General features: G+C 37.4%; 1 protein-coding gene across 1 annotated transcript in view; it reads left to right on the top strand.

Annotated features, from left to right (window-relative positions):
- Positions 1 to 22611, top strand: part of nadka (NAD kinase a) — a 61139-nt gene that overhangs the window by 36689 nt on the left and 1839 nt on the right. The window contains exons 5-11 of the mRNA XM_058785297.1: positions 1436 to 1541; positions 3195 to 3280; positions 15271 to 15373; positions 15717 to 15838; positions 17749 to 17848; positions 18485 to 18642; positions 18717 to 18799. Coding sequence (XP_058641280.1) covers positions 1436 to 1541; positions 3195 to 3280; positions 15271 to 15373; positions 15717 to 15838; positions 17749 to 17848; positions 18485 to 18642; positions 18717 to 18799 — 758 coding nt within the window. The remainder of the gene's footprint in view (positions 1 to 1435; positions 1542 to 3194; positions 3281 to 15270; positions 15374 to 15716; positions 15839 to 17748; positions 17849 to 18484; positions 18643 to 18716; positions 18800 to 22611) is intronic.

Raw genomic sequence — 22611 nt, 5'->3', positions numbered from 1 at the left:
GCAGATTAATGAAGTCACCTACCTTCTCCAGCTTCCACCCAGGTACCGAATTCACCCCTCTTTCCACATTTCCCTCCTCAAACCTTGTTCTTCCTCCACAACAGGACCCACCGAGCCGGAAGCACCTCCTCCTCCAGAAATCCTGGACCAGCCCTCCGTGTACCAGGTCCAGAGACATTCTGGATCCGCGGCGACGGGGAATATCTAGTCGACTGCGAAGGATATGGACCGGAGGAGAGGTCCTGGGCGGCCCAGGACGATATACTAGATATAGCGATATACCCTTCACTGCTGGAGGAGTTCCACCGCACCCATCCTGATCATCCTGCACCCTGAGGTCGAGGCCATCCTCGTCGCTGCCCCTGGAGGAGAGGGTAATGTCAGGGAAACACCTCGGTCATTTACGTCACCACCGTCACCTACCTCGACACACACCAGATCCCAATCACCCGAATTCTAATCACCTGCACCTGCAGTCACTCATCAAGCCGGCTATATCACCACACTCCTCTCAGTCCCACGCTGGCTGGTCTGACTCCTTACCTGTTGTGTACTTACCTCTAGAAGCTCCTACATTCCCCCGATCCTGTCCTCCCCGAACCCGTTCTCCCCTGGACACCTGCAAAGGACCAACCAACCATTACCAAGAGCTAAGAACCCAAGAACTCTCTATATCATCTCATACTCACCTGCCGTCAGTCTTCTTGAACTCCTTGTTGTCAATAAACCCTCCTGTTTGCATTCTTACCTCGTGTGTCTGGCTTGTATTGTCAAGTCAAGTCAAGTCACCTTTATTTATATAACGCTTTTAACAATACAGATTGTGTCAAAGCAACTTGGACCAACTAAGCAAGCCAGAGGCGACAGCGGCAAGGAACCAAAACTCCATCGGTGACAGAATGGAGAAAAAAACCAGACGAAATAGCAGTTCAATTCCAACTGCAGCAAAGTCAAATTTTGACAATTATCATAACCAGTAATTTTTTTATGAACATTTAAAAATTTAATTGTCACAATTCCAGCCTTACAATGTTGCAAATCTTCAACTTGCACCACCTGGTGGTGATTTCGCGAATGAGTTTCACATGTGACTGGGTTGAACTTACCTCCACAACCTTTAATTCTAAGAAGCATGCCTGCAGGGTGCAGTGTGTCCACACTTGATAAATTGTGTGCTACCGTGTAGCATGCACATTCTTAAAGGCCACATCTGTATTTGTTTTTTTTTGTATAACAAAAATTTGAATTTATGAGTATGAGCTTTGTGGTTCAGGGTTAAGTATACTGTATTAATGTGAGTCTTTGGTATGTCACTAATTGCATTAACATGCTTTCTTTGAAAATGTTTTTATTAAAGTGTTCTTCAGTTCAAAAATGTCTTCGTTGACATTGGCATTCAGAACATTGTCTTGTTCTCTGCTTTAATGGCTTTCAGCAAAAAAATATGATTGTCTACGTGGAGAGGAAAGTCATTGAAGATCCAGCCATTGCTAATGAGAGTTTTGTCTCCATCAAGAAGAACATTTGCACTTTTAGAGAAGGTGAGGCATTCAAGTACTTTATTATACCTCATGTAGTTTGTGTGGTTGTGTGTGTATTAAGGATGTAACGATATTATCAATATCGTGTTATCGTGATAGCAAAACTGTCTCGAAATTATTGTGGTCACATGACAATATGAAAAAAGGTCTTCCGGGCAAAAAGTGTAGATTTTTAAAATATACTTAAACTTTTTATTATAACATGCTTTGGCACAGTATCTGTCAAACAAACTAAAACCGAAAGCACAATATGGCTTAATAATTCCTTCATCAAGTCTGTTTTTGCTGCACGTTTCAAAGCACTTCGATCACATGATCCGCTCATGATCTAGTGTTTTCCCTGCCTCAGAATGGCTCAGTTCACAGTGAATGTAGTGAAATGGTTTACTGCATGTGCTGTGAGATTAGTGCATGTTTGGGAACACGACGGCTATCAGTTATGCTTTATATTCACCTTTGCATTATTCCCAACATTTTAATGGGCAGATGATTACAGCATTTCACTAGATTTGTAGTGAGACACGTTTTTGTAAGCCAGTCACTGAAGCTGGAGTTTTCTGCCAGAATAAAAACTCTACTGCTGTTTACGTCAAAATGAAAGCTGTCTTAAATAAAAGTGCAGTATTAATTGCTAACAGCTAGCTTTTTAAATGGGTTACGTTACTGCAGTCCAAATTCAAAATATTTCTTTCAAGTGTAGAAATTAGGAAATAAGTATTATAATTTCTCTACTGTAGTGTAAAGCAAAAATAATATACATATGAAATATTCATTTTAATTTATTTTACAGTGCAACTGTTTTACAATATATGGCTATTACTGTCATAGGAATAACAATAATATAAAAATATTATTATTAATATTATTATTATCATTATTATATTCTAATTTGTTTGGCTTCTAAAACATCAGTGTGAATGTAATTTAGACTGAGACAGTATACCTAAAACTAAAAACAGGGTTGAGTACCCTTTAAAGTTCAGGTACAAGTCAATTCACTTACTTAAGTTTTCTTAGGAACATGAGTTGGAGCTCTTAATTTTGAACTCTCAAAGTGCATTAGATAGAAGAATTTAACTTTAAAATTGTACAAAATTTTCATTTTTTTCCCCATGTCTTTCTCTATATCATGGATTTCTTATCGAGATATTATCGTATCGTGAGATTTTGATATCGTTACATCCCTGGTGTGTATGCTTCAACATGCATAGATATATTTAGTTGACACTGATAAAGGAAAATTTGTATACTATCAAACTGTGTAATGTGTTTACAGAAATAGTTGGCTACACTTCAAATATGTTTACATGACGATGATGTACTAAAAATAAAATATAACAATTTTTCCTTTGCATTTTTGACATCTTTCAAAAAGTTGCACTTTGAAACGTTTGCTTTTTCAGGCCCCCAAATTGCCATTGTCATGTACATGAGCTGACAAAACATATAACAGGTTTTCCATTTTTAATTGAAATCGGTGATGTCGGTGTTGGTCAGTTGCTAACTGCTAACTACTAACTACATGTACAGTATTTAAGGAAAACTATTGCAGTGACTATAAAAGCTGCTTAGGACTTAGAAACTTTAACCAATGTTCCTAAGTTAAGATAAAATGTGTAAAATTTATATGCAATCTGTTGACATGTTTCATAGATTATGATGATATTTCCAATTGTGTCGACTTCATCATTTGTTTGGGAGGAGATGGGACTTTGCTGTATGCTTCTTCTCTCTTCCAGGTATGAAAATCTTTTATAAACTGATATAAAAATGACAGAATAATTAAAATCTAAGTGCACTGTCAAAGAAATAGAAATGACATTTAAAAATGTGTTTTGTTACATTTTTGTATTATTATTGTGCCCTGTTCACACTCACACTGATTTTATTTCTGGAGGTTCCAGCTCTAACTTTATTGGTGGGCTGCATTACTAGACATACAGTATTTTACAAAAGTGAGTACACCCCTCTCATTTTTAGTATATCTTCTCAAGGGACAATACTACGCAAATGAAACTTTGATATATTTTAGAGTAGTCAACGTGCAGCTTGTATAGCAGTGCAAATTTACTGTCCTCTAAATATAACTCCGCATATAGCCATTATTGTCTAAATAACTGGCAACAAAAATGAGTACACCCTAAGTGAATATGTCAAAACTGTGTCCAAAGTGTCAATATTTTGTAGGGGCATCATTGTTATCTAGCACTCCCTTAATCCTCTTGGGCATGGAATTCACCAGAGCTGCGCAGGTTATTGCTGGGATCTTCTTCCACTCCTCTATAATAACATCACGGAGCTGTTGGATGTCAGACACATGGTGAACACCCCACATGTGCTCCATAGGGTTCAGGTCTGGAGATATACTTGGCCACTCCATCAACTTCAACTTCAGCTTCATCAGCAAGGCAGTTGTCATCTTGGTGGTGTGTTTGGGGTCGTTATTATGTCGGAAAACTGCCGTTCGGCCCAGCTTCTGAAGGGAGGGCATCATCTTCTGCTTCAAAATGTCAAGTCAAGTCACCTTTATTTATATAGCGCTTTTAACAATACAGATTGTGTCAAAGCACTTAACAGTATCAAATTGGAGGATAGAGTGTCAGTAATGTATAATGATGAGATTAAACACTCAATTTTCAGTTAAAGGCATTTCATTATTGAATTCAGAGATGTCATTTGTCTAGCTCAGTTTAGTTTAAATAGTATCTGTGCAATCAAATCGGCGATAATCGCTAGAAATTAAGTGTCCCCAACTGAGCAAGCCAGAGGCGACAGCGGCAAGGAACCAAAACTCCCTCTGTGACAGAATGGAGAAAAAAAAACCTTGGGAGAAACCAGGCTCAGTCGGGGGGCCAGTTCTCCTCTGACCAGACGAAACCCTAACAATAATAGTATTATGTAGTTAGGTATTTTATTATATTTTTAGTTATTTTGTTATATTTTTTTAGTTTTATTGTATTTTAATCGAGGATTTCGCTGGGGATATGTCTCTGGGGGTCAACTGGGTGTCCTGGTCTCTGCTGACGATCAGGGCTGTAGACATCATCTCTTGGTGCTGATCCACCATCTGATCGGATACGGACTGAGAAACGGACAAATATTAGCGTAGATGCCATTCTACTTACGATGTAACGAGTACATCATGTGTTATGGGGAGTGTTCCCGGTTCCGGTTGATCTAATTAATGCAGCCTAACAATCCTTTAACGGATTTGAATAATAGAAGTGTATTAGTGTGTTATGTGTAAGCCAGGCTAAAGAGATGGGTCTTTAATCTAGATTTAAACTGACAGAGTGTGTCTGCCTCCCGAACAGTGTTAGGTAGATTGTTCCAAAGTTTGGGTGCTAAATAGGAAAAGGATCTGCCACCCGCAGTCGATTTTGATATTCTAGGTATTATCAAACGGCCAGAGTTTTGAAAGCGCAGTGGACGTGGAGGACTATATTGTGATAAGAGCTCGCTCAAGTACTGAGGAGCTAAACCATTCAGGGCTTTATAAGTAATTAACAAGATTTTAAAATCTATCCGATGTTTGATAGGGAGCCAGTGCAGTGTTGACAGAACCGGGCTAATATGGTCATATTTCCTGGTTCTAGTAAGGACTCTAGCTGCTGCATTTTGGACCAACTGTAGTTTGTTGATCAAGCGTGCAGAACAACCACCCAATAAAGCATTACAATAGTCTAACCTTGAGGTCATAAGCATGAATTAACATTTCTGCATTTGACGTTGAGAGCATAGGTCGCAATTTAGATATGCTTTTGAGATGAAAAATGCAGTTTTACAGATGCTAGAAACATGGCTTTCAAATGAAAGATTGCTATCAAACAGCACACCTAGGTTCCTGACTGATGAAGAAGAATTGACAGAGCAGCCATCAAGTGTTAGATAATGTTCTAGGTTATTACATGTGGGGTTTTAGGTCCGATAATTAACACCTCTGTTTTTCAGAATTTAGCAGTAAAAAATTACTTGTCATCCAGTTTTTATATCGACTATGCATTCCGTTAGTTTCTCAATTTGGTGTGTTTCACCGGGCCGCGAAGAAATATAGAGCTTAGTATCATCAGCATAACAGTGAAAGCTAACACCATGTCTCCTGATAATATCTCCCAAGGGTAACATGTAAAGCGTGAAAAGTAATGGCCCTAGTACTGAGCCTTGAGGTACTCCATACTGCACTTGTGATCGATATGATACCTCTTCATACCTCAACCATGCTAAGGCACTTCCACTAATGCCAACAAAGTTTTGTAGTCTATTCAAAAGAATGTTGTGGTCGATTGTGTCGAACGCAGCTCTAAGATCCAGTAGAACTAATAAAGAGATACAACCACGATCAGATGATAGAAGCAGGTCATTTGTAACTCTAATGAGAGCAGTTTCAGTACTATGATACGATCTAAATCCTGACTGGAATTCCTCACAGATATCATTTTTCTCTAGGAAGGAATATAATGAGGATACTACCTTTTCTAGTATCTTTGACAGAAAAGGGAGATTTGAGATCGGTCTGTAATTAACTAGATCTTTGGGGTCAAGTTGTGGTTTTTTAATGAGAGGCTTAATAACAGCCAATTTGAAGGTTTTGGGGACATATCCTAATGACAATGATGAATTAATAATAGCCAAAAGAGGATCTATGACTTCTGGAAGCAGCTCTTTTAGTAGTTTAGATGGAATCGGGTCTAACATACATGTTGTTGGTTTAGATGATTTAACAAGTTTATACAATTCTTCCTCTCCCACAGTAGAGAATGAATGGATTTGTTCCTCAGGGGATCTATAGTGCGCTATCTGATGCGATACTGTAGCTGACGGCTGCAAGGATACAATTTTATCTCTGATAGTATCGATCTTGGAAGTGAAGTAGTTCATAAAGTCATTACTGCTATGCTCTTGGGAAATGCCAACAACTGTTGATGCTTTATTTTTCGTTAATTTAGTCACTGTATTGAATAAATACCAAGGGTTATGTTTGTTTTCTTCTAGAAGAGACGAAAAGTAATCAGATCTAGCAGTTTTTAATGCTTTTCTGTAGGATAGGGTACTGTCCCGCCAAGCTAAACGAAATACATCTAATTTAGTTTTCCTCCAGCTGCGCTCCATTTTCCGGGCTGCTCTCTTTAGGGCGCGAGTGTGCTCATTATACCACGGTGTTGGACTCTTATCTTTAATCTTCCTTAAGCGTAAAGGAGCAACCGCGTCTAAAATGCTAGAAAAGAGAGAGTCCATAGTTCCTGTTACATCAAGTTGTTCTGAGCTATTGGATATGCTGAGGAACTGAGATAAGTCAGGAAGATTATTTATAAAGCAGTCTTTTGTGGTAGAGGTAATGGTTCTACCATATTTGGAACAAGGAGTTGGCTTTACAGCTTTAGCTATATGGAATATACAGGAGACTAGATAATGATCTGAGATATCATCGCTCTGCTGCCAAATTTCAATGCCACTGACATCAATTCCATGTGACCGTATTAAATCTAGAGTATGATTTCGACAATGAGTAGGTCCTGACACATGTTGTTTAACACCAATAGATAAATGTTGGTTTAACCAGTCTGTCTGCTTCCTGACCTGGGCTCCAGTTAGTCAAGTACAAACTCTAAGACTATGTGCCATATTTCTAGAGAGAAGAGCGGCACCACCCCCCAGGAGGGATGAACACCATCTCTTTTCAACAGGTCAGGTCTGCCCCAAAAATTCTTCCAATTGTCTATAAAGCCTATGTTATTCTGCGGGCACCACTTAGACATCCAGCCATTAAGTGACGACAGTCTGCTATGAATCTCATTGCCACGGTAAGCAGGGAGCGGACCAGAGCATAATACAGTGTCTGACATCATACTTGCAAGTTCACACACCTCTTTAACATTATTTTTAGTGATCTCCGACTAGCGAAGTCTAACATCATTAGCGTCGACGTGGATAACAATCTTACTGAATTTACGTTTAGTATTCGTCAGCACTTTTAAATTTGCCAAGATGTCAGGCACTCTGGCTCCTGGTAAACAATGGACTATGGTGGCTGGTGTCTCTATTTTCACGTTCCGTACAATAGAATCGCCAATAACTAGAGCACTTTCATCAGGTTTCTCAGTGGGTGCTTCACTGAGTGGGGAGAACCTATTTGATGTTTTAATCGGAACGGAAGAGTGGTGTTTTGACCCACGACTAGGCCGACTCATAGTCACCCAGCTGCCCTGCTGCACGGGCTCAACCGAAACCGAACAATGTACAGGACTCCCTGAGCTAGTCGCATCCAAAGCAGTATCTACAGCCCTCACATTCTTACTGTCCTCAACTAAAGTTTGGATGCGTGTCTCTAGTTCTAAAACCTTCTCTGTTAGCCTAACTATTTCCCTGCATTTATCACATGTGAATCCCTCGCTGCTGACAGAGACAGATAAACTATACATGTGGCAAACAGTGCAAACAACAATAGCAGGAGAAGAAGCCATTACTCACCGTGATTGATGAATGATACCAACTTAACTTACCACTGTTGTTTGATGAGCTCGTGAAAAACGGAGCGAGGAAAAAAAAGAAATAATAATAGGTGCGAATAGAAATGCAAATGGAACCGCGAGTGACAAGCTAACGGGCTAACAAGCTGCACTCGCGGTTTTAAAAGCGGACGATCAAATTAGTTAGATTAGTTTGAAAGTTAGCACCAGAAATATGGTGGGAATTAAGTTATATATTATCACTTTAGACAAAAGGGAGTGAAAGTAAGGTAGAGATTCAATAAAAAGCGAAGGTACACGGAGCTACAATCACAAACCTCTCAGAAGCACAACAGACTGAAGCAATCGATCTGAAAAACTGTTAGCAATGTCACAGTACATGTTGGACTCCATGTTTCCCTCAATGAACCTCAGTTCCCCAGTACCAGCAGCACTCATGCAGCTCCAGACCATGAAGCTACCACCACCATGCTTGACTGTAGGCAAGACACAATTTTCTTGGTACTCCTCACCAGGGCATCACCACACATGCTGGACATCATCTGAGCCTCATCAGATCAGCCTCATCTATCTTAGTCTCACCAGGCCACAGGACATGGTTCCAGTAATTAATGCTCTTGGACAGGTTGTGTTCAGCAAACTGTTTGCAGGCTTTTTGTAAGCCAGCTTCAGAAGAGGCTTCCTTCTGGGATGACGGCCATGCAAGCCGACTTGTTGCAGTGTGCGGCGTATGGTCTGAGCACTGACAAGTTGACCTTCCACTTCTGCACCCTCTAAAGCAATGCTGGCAGCACTCATGCATCTGTTTTTCGAAGCCAGCTTCTGCACCTGAAGCACAGCACAAGGATCTAACATCTTTGGTCGACCCTTGCGAGGCCTGTTCCGAGTAGAACCAGTCTTGGAAAACCTCTGTATGACACAGGCCACTGTACTGTAACTCAGTTTTAGGTTGTTAGCGATCTTCTTATAGCCTCGGCCATCTTTGTGGAGAGCAACAATTCTGATCTCAAATCCTCAGAGTTCTTTGCCATGAGGTGCCATGTTGAACATCCAGTGGTCAGTATGAGAGAATTGTACTCAAATCACCAAATTTTAACTGCTGTAATTTAAGATACACAAATTTGTATAGTCCTGTCAAGCAGACAAAAACATGAACATGATGAATAGGACATGTGGCTTTGTCATGTCATTAATCAAACTGCAATAATGCTGAAAAAACATGCTCGCTTCTGTTCTAGAAAACTTTTAATCATAATTGAATCGCTGACAAACAATTGTGTGCATATTGGCAAGTAGTTGTATTGACAATGATTTTTGTTTGCTCAAGTATGAGTGTAACACAATATAACCAAACCCAAAATTACTCAAGCCTATTACTCTTTTTACTTATCCCTTTGGATTTTTAGTGCTTAATAATATTTTCTTTTGGTATCTTAATTTTTAAGGCAATATATGGTTAATTTCCAGAGATATGGGGATTTCAATGTGGCCCCATGAATACATTTTTAAATTGTACACATTTTCTGTGGTCAAGAACCAAATGTGGGTCAATGTTGCATTCAGCTGAAACATTTAAAGAAGAATATCTGAATATTAAATAAAAATAAATAAATCATGTTGAAACTAGGGGTGTGCGATATATATCGTCTGCAATAATATCGTAATTGCTATTTTAACGATTTGACATTATCATGTATTTTGCAAAAAACATTTAAAACACATCTACAGAGTGCACGCATACATTACATGAAGTATAGACTAGTGCGAGTGTGCATTTACAGTGTGTTCTTTCACTGCATGATTCAGTCTAATAAAATACATTTAGAATGATCACGAATTTAAGACACGGGGGGGCAGAAAATGTATATATTTATACCTTTTCATAAAGTTAATCCATTTTAAACGTTTTTCTCCAAAAAATGACCACGATTACAAATGTGATAGATTTTTTTTTTTACAACAGTTCAATAAACAAGAAGTAAAGTAAGAGACTTATGTTTTAGACACCATATTTCCTGTTCATGCAGTTTTTTGACAACAAAAAATAATTCCAAACACAGCCACAACCGCTGTTTTGTGTCACTGAGCAACATGAAGGTGTTTCATTCCTGAATGAATCAACCATTTAAATGATTCGGTTCAGTCACAATGAATCACTTATTAACAGTGACTTGCTGACACCTGCTGGCGGCTTTAATTTCACATTTAAAAAAAAAAAAAAAAACTTTTTATGTGTACTGTGTTAGGCTAACCAAGACTTGTAATAGCACTTGCATGTTGTTGCTCTTTTGTTTGTTTTGATTGCTTCTAATGTCCTCATTTGTAAGTCGCTTTGGATAAAAGCGTCTGCTAAATGACTAAATGTCAATGTGTTTAATGTATCTTTTTATTATTTAAATTATTTCAAATATCAGTATTCAGCATTTTATGTTTAATATATAAAAACATTATTTATGCATTTGTAATTGCAGGTTAAATGCATTCATGTCCGGTATGTTCTGTGTTTGATAGACAAATAATGTTAAAACTAGAAATGTATCCTTTTTCCCTCTGTCAGACATTTTTCTATAAAAGAAAAAAGTATCACCTAAGGGCAAAGTGGCCCACATTTGGTTTTTGACCACAGAAACCCCCCATAATTTGGCACCAAATCTAAATATTGTCATTTTGATCCCCTTATGCAAAATACTCAGTAAACATTCATGACATATTTTGTGCCATTTATACAGAGTTCTGGCATGAAACTCTTAAGTTGGCGCAGTCCGATAGGTCCAACTCAATCTGACCTAATGACATCATTATCATATGGCTCAGCTGATTGGTTTTCTCCTGTATCAGTAGCCAATGAGCTCACTGCTCAATATTCAAATACCTGGCTTTCGTTTGCTGTAGCAGTTAGGCAGCGCACTTCAGAAACCCTCCAACTTCCCCAGCTTCACCTGTATAGATCTGCTACGAGGTGATTCATATATGCTATATGGCGTTATTCATATGTGTTATATGTGCAGCAGCAGTATTTCCTACATGCTCACAGCAGCATGTTGTGGATGTATTGGCAGTAGCAAGTCTCGTTACTTGCTCAGCAGCAGCAGCGTAGCAGAACTATTCCGCCAAGACCAAATACATTAACATTGTCATGTACATTACCATGCCAATCTCTCTGAGAGTTGTCATGACATAAATGTATTTCTAGAAAGAAAACCATCAAAATCATTATCATTCAATTTAGCACAAACATTTTGTATTTATTTATTTGTGTGAATTGGTAAATCAGAAAGTGTGTAATGAAAGCAGGTGATAAATGATCATTTATACACTGAAAAAAATTACTTTTTGAATTTACTCAATTTTTCAAGTTTTAAAGGCAAGTGGTTACACTAAATTTATTTATTTTCCTTTTAAACAAACAAACAAAAAAAAATTAAGTTGAACTTTCTCAGAACTTTTGAACTTTTTTAGTTATATCAACTCAATTATAAACATTGGCCATTAATAGATGTTACTGATCCAAAAATGGGCATCTCTATATTGCTTAAATGTAAGGATTATTCACTAAAATCTACAGTGGTAGCTGATGAATAAATTAATTGTAATGTTGATTCATAAATGTGAGGAACAGAATTAGTGAACTTTTCTTTTTCCTTAAAACATGAGTCAATATAGCACTAAAGACTCTTACCAAAAGCTTAGGATCCAAACAATTGCTCCATATGTCCCTGTTGTGCCTTAGATATAGAGGGAAAAGAAACTCACAGGCAAATGAGCAACAAATTATTATTATCTGAAGTGTTTTAGATACCATTTCTTTCTGAAATTCATCTAACAGGTTTTTTTTTTTTCTTATCTCACTGCTTAACAATAACCAATGATTTGTATTCTATAATATTTTCCCTATATTTTATAATGACAATTTTTTTGATTGGTTTATACTTATGCATTGTCATAATGCAATGAAAGAAAATGTAATAGCATGTGTTTTTATTCAAGTATAAATGAAATATACCTTATGTTATGAAAGTGTTCAGCACTCCATAATACATATATTTGCCCATTTTAGATGAAAAACATCAGGTCATTCAAAGGTTTTCTTATCTTTTTGATAACCTTTGAATCTTTTTTAACAAATACATTTTTTTTTCAGTGTATAAATGGAAGGTTTCTGTGCTCATACCAACAACAAATGATGGTTACACTTTATTTTAAATTGGGTGGGTCAATATCATTGGTCTTTAAAAGTGGGATCTTATAGTGTTATTATACATTTAAGTACTAATATTAATTAACTACATGGGCGTCGGACCCATTGTATGTGGGTGGGACAGGACCCACCCACTTTTACCGTCTCTAATTCAGCAAATATGTCTGCGCACTTTTCAGAGCGCCGTCAGTCAAATCCATTCCACATGACGAATGCCTAATAGTTTTGACTAGTTACTCGCGCCTGCTGCACTCCCGCGACAAAAGGTGGAAAAGAAAGATTTCGGCAAAAGGCGGACGTAAACTCGGGTCGCTCGTGTCAAAAACACTACATGCTTTTCCACCAGCGCCATTGGAAATGTGTTAAAATAACCGTCTTTTGTAATGTTGTGACGTTAATGGTGACAAGGCGGCCTATTCCGTTAATTAAAAGGCACCAGACTACAGAAAATGGCATATACTCCAGTAATTTTCTTTTCTGGGGGAGGACCCACCCACATTTATTTTGCTTCCAACGCCAATGATTAACTACATGTACTTACTATAATGGTTAGGGTTAGGGTTTGGCTCAGGGTTACTTGCATGTAATTATGCATAGTTTATTGTTATTATAATCGTAAGAACATGTAACGTGTAATGAAGACACCTTAAAATAAAGTGTTACCCAAATGACAATTGATGTTACAAAAGAATTTTCATGTTGTTTCTAGCTGCATTTGTAAGCACTGTTTAAAATGAACTAATATTTGCTTTACACAGAGCTTTAAAAAGTTGGCAAGTCTGGCTAGTTCAAAGAAAGGTGTAAATCAGAGATCTCCAACCCTGCTCCTGAAGAGCTACCTTCCCGTAGACTTCAGTTCTAAGCCTGGTCCATCACATCACATGTTGTTACAACTCTATCAATAGCCTTGCTCGTGGCTTGCTTCTTTTCAAGGAAATGTATATGAGTTATGGAGGCTATGGATAAGACTAATTCTCTTATTTACAGTGCATGTGCTTTGTTCATTAGAATGGAAGCGATAAAGAGAGTTCAGAACTCAGTCAGTGAGCTTGTGCTGCGAACTCTAAGAAATTTTACTTTTGTTTCTTCATGTTCCTCATGCACCACCATAGAAGTAAAATAAAATCTGATGATCAAGACTGCTTGAAACTCATTAATTAGGACAGTTTGACGTTACTGTCACTATAGGCTTATGAACTAATTGAAATGTATCTAGTTTTCTATGCATTTACAGTATATGCTCAGCAATTATACAGGTGCTGGTCATATTATTAGAATATCATCAAAAGTTGATTTATTTCCCTAATTCCATTCAAAAAGTGAAACTTGTATATTATATTCATTCATTACACACAGACTGATATATTTCACATGTTTATTTCTTTTAATTTTGATGATTAGAGCTTACAGCTCATGAAAGTCAAAAATCAGTATCTCAAAATATTAGAATATTTACATTTGAGTTTGAATAAATGACCATCCATACAGTATAAATTCTGGGTATCTCTTGTTCTTTGAAACCACAATAATGGGGAAGACTGCTGACTTGGCAATGATCCAGAAGACGAACATTGACACCCTCCACAAAGAGGGTAAGTCACAGAAGGTCATTACTGAAAGGTGTGGCTGTTTACAGAGTGCTGTATCAAAGCATATTAAATGCAAAGTTGACTGGAAGGAAGAATTTGGGTAGGCAAAGGTGCACAAGCAACAGGGATGACCGCAAGCTTGAGAATACAGTCAAGCAAAGCCGATTCAAACACTTGTGAGAGCTTCACAAGGAGAGAACTGAAGCTGGAGTCAGTGCATCAAGAGTCACCACGCTCAGACGTCTTCAGGAAAAGGGCTACCAAGCCACTTCTGAACCAGAGACAACGCCAGAAGCATCTTATCTGGGCTGTGGAGAAAAGAACTGGACTGTTGCTCAGTGGTCCAAAGTCCTCTTTTCAGATGAAAGTAAATTTTACATTTCATTTGGAAATCAAGGTCCCAGAGTCTGAAGGAAGAGTGGAGAGGCACAGAATCCATGTTGCTTGAAGTCCAGTGTGAAGTTTCCACAGTCAGTGATGATTTGGGCTGCCATGTCATCTGCTGGTGTTGGTCCACTGTGTTTTCTGATGTCCACAGTCAACGCAGCCATCTACCAGGAAATTTTAGAGCACTTCATGCTTCCTTCTGTTGACAAGCTTTATGGAGATGCTGATTTCATTTTCCAGCAGGACTTGGCACCTGCCCACACTGCCAAAGGTACCAAAAGCTGGTTCAATGACCATAGTGTTACTGTGCTTGATTGGCCAGCAAACTCGCCTGACCTGAACCCCATAGAGAATCTATGAGGTATTGTCAAGAGGAAGATGAGAGACACCAGATCCAACAATGCAGATGAGCTGAAGGCCACTATCAGAGCAACCTGGGCTCTCATAACAGCTGAGCAGTGCCACAGACTGATCGACTTCATGCCACGCCGCATTGCTGCAGTAATTCAGGCAAAAGGAGCCCCAACTAAGTATTGAGTGCTGTACATGCTCATACTTTTCATTTTCATACTTTTCAGTTGGCCAAGATTTCTAAAAATCCTTTCTTTGTATTGGTCTTAAGTAATATTCTAATATTTTGAGATACTGATTTTTGACTTTCATGAGCTGTAAGCTCTAATCATCAAAATTAAAAGAAATAAACATTTGAAATATATCAGTCTGTGTGTAATGAATGAATATAATATACAAGTTTCACTTTTTGAATGGAATTAGTGAAATAAATCAACTTTTTGATGATATTCTAATTATATGACCAGCACCTGTATATCGTGCTAAAAAAAAAAAAAAGACTTTGATATTTTATCAGTTTACTATCTTTGTTTTCAGTTTTTGTAGCCCTAGTCACTGTTCATTTGTATAACATGAACCTTTTATCACGTAATCTGCTCACCTCATGTCATTTATGTTGCCAGAAATTGCAACCTCTATTTGAAATTGAATGACTTCTAGTTGCTTTGTTACTTCAGATTGTTGTCTGTGTGAACACTCCTTTAAAGCCTAAATGTAAATGTGTGTGTATGATATAGGAGAGCGTGCCTCCTGTCATGGCCTTCCATTTGGGTTCTCTGGGCTTTCTTACACCTTTTAACTTCGACACATTCCAATCTCAGGTCACCGAGGTTATAGAAGGTAAGTCATTACACTGTGAGAGGACATCTGATTTTTCAGTTTATATTTGTTGCCTAGAGAGCTGACACAAGCCATTCCAAAGGCTATTTCATACGTTAGGCATCAGCATTTTGCAGCTATTTATCTTGTATCCAGGATACTGAATTTTGGAAGAGTAATGTTGCTTTATGTAAAAATATAATTAATTCAATGAAAATATCTTGTGTTTTAATTCCTAATACTATGCAAGTACTGTTTGCTTGTCTTAATGTCTTAGTTCATGTTTTCGTGCAGTATATTTATAATGTTTTGTAAATAGTGTGTATGTAAAGAATTAATGCAGTATTTCTTGTTCTTTTTGTAGGAAATGCTGCGATAATTCTACGCAGTCGTCTAGAAGTGAAGGTAGTGAGAGAATATAGAGAGAAGGGATCTGTGGAGGAAATGAGTTTAGTCACTAATGGGAATAGAACTATGCAGTATCAAGTGAGTACCAGTAAACATCACATTAGTAAACATAATGTGAGTAAACATCACATTATAAATGACTAAAATAAAAATAAACTACTGTTCTCACTGTAGTAGCAGTTACAATGGCTATTAGATGAAGCTGAGTTGAATCGGGTGTTTGGAAACAGTTCGGAAAACCACTGCATTACAGAGACATGTTCTTAAATGTGACTCATATAACAAATACATACATACATGCACAGTTTTAAGGCAGCTTTAATTGCTATTTTGGTAACTAATGACTTAACTGATGACATAACTATGATATTGCATGCTCGTAGTTTCTTTGATATGAAATGATACAAGCTACAGTGCACGTAGATACATTTGTGCGTGCAATTGAGGAGCACGCGCTACGAGGACAGGTCCATTTCTGCACTTGTTTGCCTCGCGCCTGGCACTGAGGTGAATTTGGAGCTGAAACGTCTCCCGTTTGATGTGGTCGTAAAGGTGTTCTGCGTTTAAATAAACGATGGTTCTTGTCAAGAAAAATTTGACAGAAGCAGCATTTTTAAATTTAAATTAAATATTGAAGTTAATAAAGTTAAATATTTTTAATGCGATAAACTGAAAAGTTAATTGCCTGTGTTAATGCGCTAATTTTGATAGCACTAAAATATACACAATGAAAGTCAAAAACACATTATTAAGCACGTTTATCTAAACGGAGAGAAATTAACAGACTTTGTTTCAATCCTGAAAACAGATCCTGTTCGACAAGTGAAACAAGTATACTATACCTGGTATTTCCAAAGTGTTTACTAAAAAAAAAAAAAGGGAAGTTTTCAAGGTATCTGGTCATCAAAAAAAAACATCTGTTAGCATGTTGATGTCAGGAGCAACTATATTATTACATTAGCAATCACTAATACTGCCCACTCATAATATCTCCTAAAAAGATTTTGTAGTCATAAACATAACCATGCTTTGTATATACAGAAACTATACAAAACATTTACAAAACAAATACAAAAACATTTTATGTCTGAGAAACTAAATTTATTATTGTTAAACACATTAAAAACAAATACATATATTCACAAACAGAACATTTCACATTAAACATTGGTCTAAACATTCTTAAACTCTAACATTCATAGTGTTACATTTGTACACACTCATATTACTTTTATATCATATTGTTTTATATTGTTTTATAAAGAACCTTAAAAAACATTCTAGCATTGTGAGGCATTTAGATGCAATGAAATTAAACATTTCAAAATGTTTCACTTGATTTCATACGTTTTTGTCAGAAATTATAGTTTGGGAAATGTCTAAATAGTTGAATGTTAAAAGTTATGTCACAATAACACAATAACAACTAATGAAAGTAATAAAAAATGACTTACTCATCAGAAATGATCTCTGCTGACTCAAGCTGCACACCGTATCGCGTTCTTCTTCTGAGATAAATTCTGTCTTATTCCTCACAGCGAGTCTTCTTCCAGAAACAAAAAGTAGCCTAGATGAACTTGACGAATCTTCATACTTTGTTTACGGAGGTGATTTACATTTACATTTAAATGTTCATGTATCTAACATGGATGATTACCGTGCGTTAGTAGACCCTTTACAGATTCAAATGATGTATTGCTCTTATCTGTACAATCAAAAATGACAGAGTAATTTAAATTATTTTCGGTGTTATCAGGAAAAAATGCCACAAAACGCGCCGGCACGTTTATCGACCCCAGAGGGGTTTTGCACATCTTTAATCTGATATAATTTTAATCAAAACAACTTGAGCAAAATAATATGTGCATAGCAGATATTCATCATTTCAAAATGTTACATTTTTTGGCAGTTATTATGCTGGGTTTCCAGATATTTTCATGTGGAAAGCCGTTGTCTTATTTTCTGTAAATAATGTATCTTTCTGTCAGGTGCTGAATGAAGTCGTTGTAGACAGAGGTCCGTCTTCCTACCTCTCTAATGTGGACTTGTTTCTGGATGGTCACCTGATCACCACTGTTCAGGGAGATGGTTAGTGTAAAAATAAGGCATAGTTTGTTCAGCAAACCACAGAAAAAAAGAAGCAAGTTCTGTTTTTCCCCCTTCTGTACCAAAAACATACCAAACAGTAATTTCAAAACCAAGGTATGTACCAAACCGCCATTTTTGTGTCGTTACACCAACCCGATATCATGACAGTGCATATAAACAGAAAAATGAAAACTCGTGGTATTGATACGCAAAAATGGACTTTGGCTTGTCTATGCTAAGCGATGGGTAGGATTAGGGTTGTGATGTAGATGCGTATCATATGTACACGAAAACTGCGTATCATATGCACGCCAACAAATTTCATATCATATGCATGCGAAAACTGCGTATTATATGCATGCCAAAAACACGCGTAGCATATAAACGCCAAAGTCTATTTTTGCATATCAATACCACAAGTTTTCGTTTATTTTTCGGGGCGTAATATTTATACGTATTTTCATGAGAACGGGCTCGTTACAACCCTTCTGTTTACTGTTATATTTTTACTGAAAAAGACAAAATGCTGATGATGAAATTCAAGAAAAGCATTTTGTCCAATAATGTTCAGTGATGTGCTTCTCTAAATTATAAAAGTATTTAAAATATATATTTTTTTCTTGCTCTCTTTGCCAGGTGTGATAGTGTCCACTCCCACAGGAAGTACTGCATACGCAGTAGCAGCAGGTGCCTCTATGATCCATCCAAATGTTCCAGCCATCATGATCACACCCATCTGTCCACACTCCCTCTCTTTCAGACCCATCGTAGTGCCTGCTGGGGTTGAGCTCAAGGTGAATCCACAACACCTGCTGCTCTTTGGCTTTGACTGCATAAGGACATTTACTGAATCCTTTTATGATTTTAGATTATGCTGTCCCGTGATGCCAGAAACACGGCCTGGGTGTCTCTTGACGGCAGGAGACGGCAGGAAATTGCCTGTGGGGACAGGTAAGTGACTTCAGCATGAACATGTCAACATAAATTTTTGTAAGCATTCAGCAGATTTGTTCAAATATGCTGACAAGAAATGTAGGGTGGGATTTGTTTCTCGGTGTGTCCTATTATCTTACACCTTTAACCCTATGATTATTCATTCAGTTTGGGTAGGAATGGTCAAATCTAGCCTAAATCATGAAGTACTCACCTGCCTGCAGGTAAAAATTCTTCAGCAATAACATAGATGATTCCCTTGTGGTCATTCTATTAATAGGCATAGGGCCTTTTAAGTCTCACACGAGGCAATCGTAACAATAAAAAATTGTATTGGTAACAATACAAAACAGTTAATGCAAAAATACATTTTCAAATCATCTAAGTTAAGAGCTCTATAATCAAACCCTAAAAAGCAGTAATGTTGTTAAAGTTGTTAAAGGTCCCATGGCATGAAAATTTCACTTTATGAGGTTTTTTAACATTAATATGAGTTCCCCTAGCCTGCCTATGGTCCACCAGTGGCTAAAAATGGCAATAGGTGTAAACCGAGCCCTGGGTATCCTGCTTCACCTTTGAGAAAATTAAAGCTCAGATGGCCCAATCTGGAATCTTCCCTTTATGTCGTCATACGGGGAAAGGTTACCTCCCCTTTCTGTGCTTTGCCCGCCCATGAGAAAATGAGCTACTACCGTGCGAGGCTAACGCAATATTTTTTTTTCCTCGAGACATTATGTCTTGCAAACGAGCGAAGCACGGCAATTGCTCAGTGTTTGGATGTACACGATAGCAAATCAGAGCAACATGAAAAGCCAACAACTTAGGCTAGCATTAGCTACATGATAATATTTGTAACAGCATACATAAACAAACCAACTAAAGTACCGTATCCAGACACTATATTTTAAACTAACCATTCGGAGACGTCCTGCTGTAGCCACTGAGTTGCAAATTCTTCATGCTGTGCTTCTCCGTCCGGATCAGATTCTAAGTCAAACTGAAAAGCTTGAACGACTGTGTGTCTACAAGCCATTGCGATACATCCACTGTCAACATTAGCGCATGGTAGCGCAAGCTGGTTAAGGCCACACACCCACCCTCCACCTTGCCTCGCCTCTCTCCTCCTCATTAGCATTTAAAGCTACAGACACAGAAATGGCATCTCCTAAGGAAAACTCATTGTGGGACTGGCTCGTAGTGACTGAAATTCTGCACAAAGGCTGAATTTCGGGAAAGAGACTTTAGATACAGTACTATGGATCACTTAGGCCTATATAAAAGCATCCAAAAAGCAGCATGTCATGGGACCTTTAAGCGTTCTTCGATAGGGTATCAGGTGTCCTTCACACTTAAAGGGCACCTATTATGCAGAATTCACTATTAATATAAATGTGTGTTGGCAGTGTGTGCACACAGCCATCCTATAATGATAAAAATCCACCCGCTTCTTTTTTGAATCCCCATAAATCATAAGCAGTGTCTTAGAACAAGCCATTTGCAGAATCTGTAAAATGTGATATCACATTTTGTAAGCCCCACCCACAACTGTTGATGGACACTGCTGTATTAACAGAGACCTGGCACTAAGTGAGCCGCATGCAATCCACCATGTTTATCTTCATGCTAGAGCTTTTAAAAGCAGCATTCAAAAAAGAAATGTCTTCTTGTTAGAGCTATAGAAGTTATTCAGTCCAGAGCAGTGAGTGATCATCTTTTTATTTTATTGTTTGGGTCATATTATCAGCATGGACAGCAGTATAGGTACTGTATATTACACTACTGTCACAGATCTAATGTAAACATGCAATTTCTTTCCCAGCTGTTTATCTTCACAGACAAAATGCAAGTTATATGTGTTTTTGGTATAACCTTGTACTAAATGTTTTTGACAGTTCAAGCACAATAAGACATGAAAGGGAACTTAGTTTAGTACTCACATCTTGCTTTCTGTTCATGTGCTTTGGATGTGTGCGCTCAGAAAACCGTAAATCAGAAGTTTAAAATATGATATGGCTATGATGTGACTGATATGGCTTTAAAATGCATGATTTCAGCACAAAAGACATGATGATACTTTTGACAGAGTATCTGAGGTACGAGCTGTAAGGCACATGCCTATTCTGGAAAAGGGGGCGGGGAGCAGCAGCACATTTGCAGTTAAAGATACATGCACATAAACAGCCTGTTTCTGCTTCCACTCAAAATAGGCATTTTCAAAATTATATAATGAATGATCTGTGGGTTATTTTGAGCTGAAACTTCTCAGACACATTCTGAGGAACCTAAGACTTATATTACATCTCGTAAAAAGAGGCATAATAGGTGCCCTTTAATGCAGGCAGCATCTAAAGAGTGTTTTACTCCTCAGTCTTATTGTACTTCATTTTGGGGAATTCCACTTCCATCTCATTAATCCAATCTTGCTGTTGTAGGAGTACTGTATTAATCTTTGTGACTCATGTCCACTTTGCCGGATGTCTTTCTGCTGTCTCCTACACTGTTGTCTTTTTCTCCCTTTCTTAATCTGCCTCAGTCTTATCTCCGCTTGTAGTTTTAACACCTCTTTACTGTGTGTGCCCTCTCATTAACCTTTGTGCTTAGTTCCAAACATTAAGTTCATTAATTAAATTTTTACACCTTTTACTCATTTCATTTTTTTAATCCCCATTAAACCAAATCAGTCTCACTAGGCATGCCGTTTTGATTATCTAAGCAATGTGACATCATATAGTCAATAAATAATGACATCATATTTTTTGAAATTGAGATTTATACACCATATGAAAGCTGAATAAATAAGCTTTCCATTTATGTATGGTTTGTTAGGATCTGACAATATTTGGCCGAGAGACAACGATTTGAAAATCTGTAATCTGAGGGTGCAAAAAAAAATCAAAATATTGAGAAAATCGCCTTTAAAGTTGTCCAAATTAAGTTATTAGCAATGCATATTACTAATCAAAAATGTTTTTATACATTTACGGTAAGAAATTTATAAAATATCTTCATGGAACATGATCTTTGCTTAATATCCTAATGATTTTTGGCACAAAAGAAAAATTGATAATTTTGACCCATACAATGTATTTTTGGCTGTTGCTACAAATATACCCCAGCGACTTAAGACTGGTTTTGTGGTCCAGGGTCACATATATTGAATTAAGTTTATTGTTCTTACTATTTTTGTTTCTTGTTTTAAGAATGAATGTAACAAAATGAAGAACTTTACTGAATTCATGTAAAACAAGTTTTAAAACCTATGTAATTTTTACTTCTCAAGTAAATGCACATTGCTGAAAGTATCCTAGACAAGGCATATTGTTTAAGAAAAATATATTTTCCACTCTATCACCATGTCCTAACCAAGATTCTAGCACCAAACAAATTGTCTACCCACATCAGATGTGACATACAGTGGTGGCCAAAATTATTAGAACACTAGTATTTTCAGCAGCTAAAAAATGGTTTTAAGTCAGTTATTTCTATCTTTTCCTGAAATGTGTCAGTAGGAAATATCAGTTTACATTTCCAAACATTCATTTTGCCAAGAATTGTAATCCAGTGAGATTTTTGTCTGACAACAGCCAGTGCTCCACACAGAAATCTGATCTCATCATCATCCAGTCTGTCTGGAATGACATGAAGAAACTGAGACAGACTAATTCCAGAAGAACTGTGGCAACGTCTCCAAGATTCTTTAAGAAACTTACTTGCAAATCTACCTGAAAAACTATGTGCAAGTGCACCGAGGGCAAAAGCTGCTTTAAAGGCAAAGGATTATCACACCAAATGTTGATTTAATTTAGTTAATAGAAGTTAATTGATAAAGA

The sequence above is a fragment of the Onychostoma macrolepis genome, chromosome 08 (assembly GCF_012432095.1).
Source record: "Onychostoma macrolepis isolate SWU-2019 chromosome 08, ASM1243209v1, whole genome shotgun sequence".
NCBI classification, from domain to species: domain Eukaryota; kingdom Metazoa; phylum Chordata; class Actinopteri; order Cypriniformes; family Cyprinidae; genus Onychostoma; species Onychostoma macrolepis.
This window is presented reverse-complemented; position numbering and strand designations above follow the sequence as displayed.